A 4,607-nucleotide genomic window follows, 5' to 3' on the forward strand; every position below is an offset into this window, starting at 1 on the left:
TCCGAGAGTTACTAAAATAAAGACGGTGTCTGCAGTCAGTTTTTATTGGCATGGGTTATTTGAAAGGGCTGTAGAGAGAGAATGGAGAAAGTCTTATCACTCATGTTGCCTAGCATAATTGGTTTATTAGGCAGTTGGTGAACTAGGAAGTCATTTCCTTGGAAAATTATGTGGGATGCTGTACGGACATGAGAGGGGGAATTAGTAAATCCAGAGCATTAGTATTGCTTATAGAGCTTTAGGATCCTGGGAGGGAAGGAGAGAAGAGAGTGCAGTCATGAAGTCGCATAAACCAGAACTTTAATCTAGCTCCTACCACTTTGTAGCTCTGTGAATGTGACCTTATACTGCGTTAGACAGCCCCCAGCCAATCTCTCCATTTAATACAATAATAAAAATGTTTCCTAAATATCATTTGTCAAATATATTTTTGTATGAATATTTAACAACTTTTCTTTAATTATCAGGGCTTCAAAGACAATGTCTACCGTAAAAGACGGAAGTATTTTGCAGACTTGGCTATGAACTATAAACAGTAAGTGTTTTATAAAAATAACTTAACCAACTTTAAAATAATAAAATCAATCAATCAATCAATATATAATACTTATTTAGTAAGTAGAGAATAAGATAAGTGCTATTACTTATTGAATGCTAATTCAAAATAACTTCTTCCCTTTATCTCGTTAGTGGAGACCCCATTCCAAAGGTTGAATTCACTGAAGAGGAAATTAAGACCTGGGGAGCAGTGTTCCGAGAGCTGAACAAACTTTACCCAACCCATGCCTGCAGAGAGTATCTCAAAAACTTACCTTTGCTTTCTAAATATTGTGGATATCGGGAAGATAATATCCCACAGTTGGAAGACGTTTCAAACTTTTTAAAAGGTAATAAGCTAATTAATTTTTTGTAAGGGGAATGTTGAATTCTGTTTTGATCATGACAGAATTTTTAACAGAGGAGTAAAATGCAGTTATATGAGAGGTCAGAATTTTCCTGTACTCTGTCCTGGAGTATTAGATCCTATATTAGGCATCACATTTGAAGAGGGGCAATCATAACCATGAACAGATGTAGAAAAAATGAGCAGAATTATAAGGGGATTGGAAAATGTATCATATCAATAAAATCTGAAGGATTCTTAGGGTATTTGACTTAGAGATTTAGGAGATATTATAGTTTTGTATTTAAATATTTGAGAGTAATCTTATATAATAGAGGGATTACTGTATGGCCCTAAAGTAAAAGACTATTGGATAGAAACTGCAAGCTTTTGACTCAAAATGAGGAAGACCTTGCTGAAAGAGCCCTTTGAAAATAGAAGAGTCTTATGAGGCGGTTAGTTCCCCATCCATGGAGGTAGTCATGCAAAACCTTCACTCCCTCTTATCAGGGATGTGGTAGAGGAGATTCAGGCACCTTGGGGAAGGAAGGTTGGAGGAGATGATCTGAAGCCCCTTTCCACATTAAGAGTGTATCATTTTCCAATGGGAAAAGATATGCTAGTAGAGCAGAAATAAAGGGTAAAGACAGTTTGTTCCTTTCAGTTCTTCATACTTGTTTGGTCTAGACCTCCTTATTTTTTTCTAGCTAGTATAGGGAATAAAGTGATCAGTGATCTCCAGGGTCTCCAATATGTAAGAAAAGACATTTCCTCTTTGATCTTAGTAGATTAGAAACTTAGAGAAAAAAGATAAATTATGTTTTTGACTCCAAGGGAGTTTAGTTTATTTCCATCATGGTCTGAACTTACTATCTTTGAGTTTCTTACATAGACTGTTATAAAAATCTGTATATCTATTCAACTCCATAATTCTCATTTTTCAATCACTGTACACAAAACAAAGAACTAAACAGAAAAGGGCAATATTGTTTTTACAATGGAAAAACTCATGTAAATTGTTCCTACAAAAACTAGATTTAAAAAAGTAGCGATTATGGATGACAGAACCAACAATGCACATGATCTCATGGGACACGGGATAGACAAGCACAGGCTATAGAAGTTGTATGAGATTTAGAAATATTTTGATTCGGATACAAAAATGAAAGCTGTTCGCTTGGGGTCTGGAGCTTGAGCTGACTACAAAACATGTTGCTAAGTGTCAAAGAGAGAAACCAAAATTAGAAGACAGTTCAAACATAACATCAGTTTGAAGGGGCTACCTGCACTGTCAAATACGATGGTCACTAGACATATGGTGTTATTTAAATAATGAAAATTAATGTAAATAAAAATGTTAGCTCCCGAGCCATACTAGCTACATTTCAAGTATTCAATAGCTACATATGGCTAGTGGCTACCCTAGTGGGTGGCCTACATATAGAACATTTCTGTCATGTGGAAAGTTCTATTGGACTGTGAAATCTTCCCATTGGAATGGGAGAATTTAGGTACAAAGCAAGTAGGTGGAATACCAGAGTGTGAGGGTTTGAAACGAAGGGCAGAATTGGAACTTATAGAGCTCCCTTGAGCCATGCAGCCTAGTGGCAGGCCCCCTTCACAGTAGGCATGCAGTCTTGGCTGTTGGGGGATAGAAAAGCACCATCTAGTTTAGGTAAAATAAACAAACTACTTTAGAAGAGGTAGTTCTGGCTAAAAATGCCATAGATTCAAAAATCGTTCTAATCTAAATTAATAGATCTTGTTAGGGTTTTTTTTTTTTTTTTTTTTTAAGTTAAGATTGTCAAGGGGATGTTCTAAATCCTTTATGAAGACAGCAAGATGTAATTTAAGAGACCTGGGTCCTCTTCCTACCTTTATCATCTACAATGTGCTCTTGGGCATATTGTTGAGTCTGTGAGCATCAGTTTTATAGCTGTCACAATGAGGACAATAAACTTTAACTCATACAGTGAACATGAAAGGAGATGTGATATGTAAAAGGTGTGACATTGCCTGGCAATGGTAAGTACTTAATTATTACTTCCCTACAGTATACATAGGATACATTTTAGTTTTTATGTTCTCTCTCAAAGTGTTACTTGATGCCACTGGCAGAGTTAAAATGGTGCAGTAAGTGATCTGTTCTGGTGAAGATGTTCTCTGTGTTTTCTTCTTTGCTTTGCAGAACGCACAGGTTTTTCCATCCGTCCTGTGGCTGGTTACTTATCACCAAGGGATTTCTTATCAGGTTTAGCCTTTCGAGTTTTTCACTGCACACAGTATGTGAGACACAGTTCAGATCCCCTCTATACCCCAGAGCCGTAAGTACTTCTACACCAGTATTCATTCATCAAATAGCTGTCTGTAATAATGATACTTACCTCATGATTTTTGGGTGAAGGTTACATGAATTAGCACATTTAAAGCATTTAGAACATAATACATGCTCTATGCTCTATATATGTTAGCCATTATTATTACTATTATTACTTGACAACCTGTTAGATGGCAGGTGTTGTTCTAAGCATAGAAGATGTAACACTGAAAAAAATTAGACAAAAATTCCTGCTTCATAAAGCTTATTTTCCAGTGGGAGATACAGATAACAAACAGCCTGTTTGGTGTTGATGATGAGTGACACGGAGAAAAATAAAGTAAAGAAAGAAGATGGAGGGGTGTATATGTATGGGTGGATGGAGGGTTGCTATTTTGAAAAGGGTGGTCAGGGAAGGCCTGGTAGGAAAGGTGATATCTGAGCAGAGACCTGATCTTTGGCAGGATCGGGGGGCATGTAGATGTCTATGGGTATCTGTATACACTTGTGTGTGTGTGTGAGTGCCCAAGGTATCGAATCAAAATTGTTTCTTTATTTCATTAGTGTCCTTTGAGATTTATTTCCAATGTAATACCACCTGATCAATTTGAATAAAAGTAAGATCTGATTTTAATTTGACTGAATGGTTGATTAATGCATTTATGTTAAGCATCACATCTGTGACAGACTTATACCTCTTTTTTAGAGATACCTGCCATGAACTCTTGGGTCATGTTCCCCTTTTGGCTGAACCTAGTTTTGCACAGTTCTCTCAAGAGATTGGCCTGGCGTCCCTTGGAGCTTCAGAGGAGGCTGTTCAAAAACTGGCAACGGTATCAATCTGGACGTAGCTGTACAGAGTAGTAATTCTTAATGGGTGGGATATGAGTATTTACATAGTTTAAAAGTACATATTCAAGATGGCCATTAGAAAATGTTTCTTTTCTCATATTTAATTTAATTCAATTTAATTTAAATAATTTAAATAACATTAAAGAAGGATATAGAAATGTAAGGTTTATCAAAGGGAGACATGAGCTTGAGAAAAGGCAGAGAAACACTAGAGTACAATAATGTTAATGGTTTGTATATCTTCTTTTTTCAATAAAAATGATAGGTTCCCTAAAATGATGCTAAAAATATTTTTAAGCAGTATATACAAGACACCACTCTGGAAATACAAAGATGAGGAAGGCATGGTCCCTGCCTTCAGTGAACTTATTCACTACTTGGGGAGACAGTTATGTTAGAAACGTGAGATGAAGGTGATAGAGAAGTTGAGGCCGAGTGCTCTGGGAGTGAAGAGAGCTGCCCAGGGAAGGTTTCATGGAGGAGGAACACCTGGACTAGCCCAGGAAAGATGAGTAGTGTTTTCCCGTGTCAACAAGGGAAAGAAGAGCGTAGCGT

General features: G+C 36.8%; 1 protein-coding gene across 1 annotated transcript in view; it reads left to right on the forward strand.

Annotated features, from left to right (window-relative positions):
- Positions 1–4,607, forward strand: part of TPH1 (tryptophan hydroxylase 1) — a 15,590-nt gene that overhangs the window by 6,710 nt on the left and 4,273 nt on the right. Inside the window, exons 4-7 of the mRNA XM_006904725.2 lie at positions 468–535; positions 691–887; positions 3,072–3,207; positions 3,907–4,033. Coding sequence (XP_006904787.1) covers positions 468–535; positions 691–887; positions 3,072–3,207; positions 3,907–4,033 — 528 coding nt within the window. The remainder of the gene's footprint in view (positions 1–467; positions 536–690; positions 888–3,071; positions 3,208–3,906; positions 4,034–4,607) is intronic.

This window comes from Pteropus alecto, unplaced genomic scaffold, assembly GCF_000325575.1.
Source record: "Pteropus alecto unplaced genomic scaffold, ASM32557v1 scaffold120, whole genome shotgun sequence".
Taxonomy (NCBI): domain Eukaryota; kingdom Metazoa; phylum Chordata; class Mammalia; order Chiroptera; family Pteropodidae; genus Pteropus; species Pteropus alecto.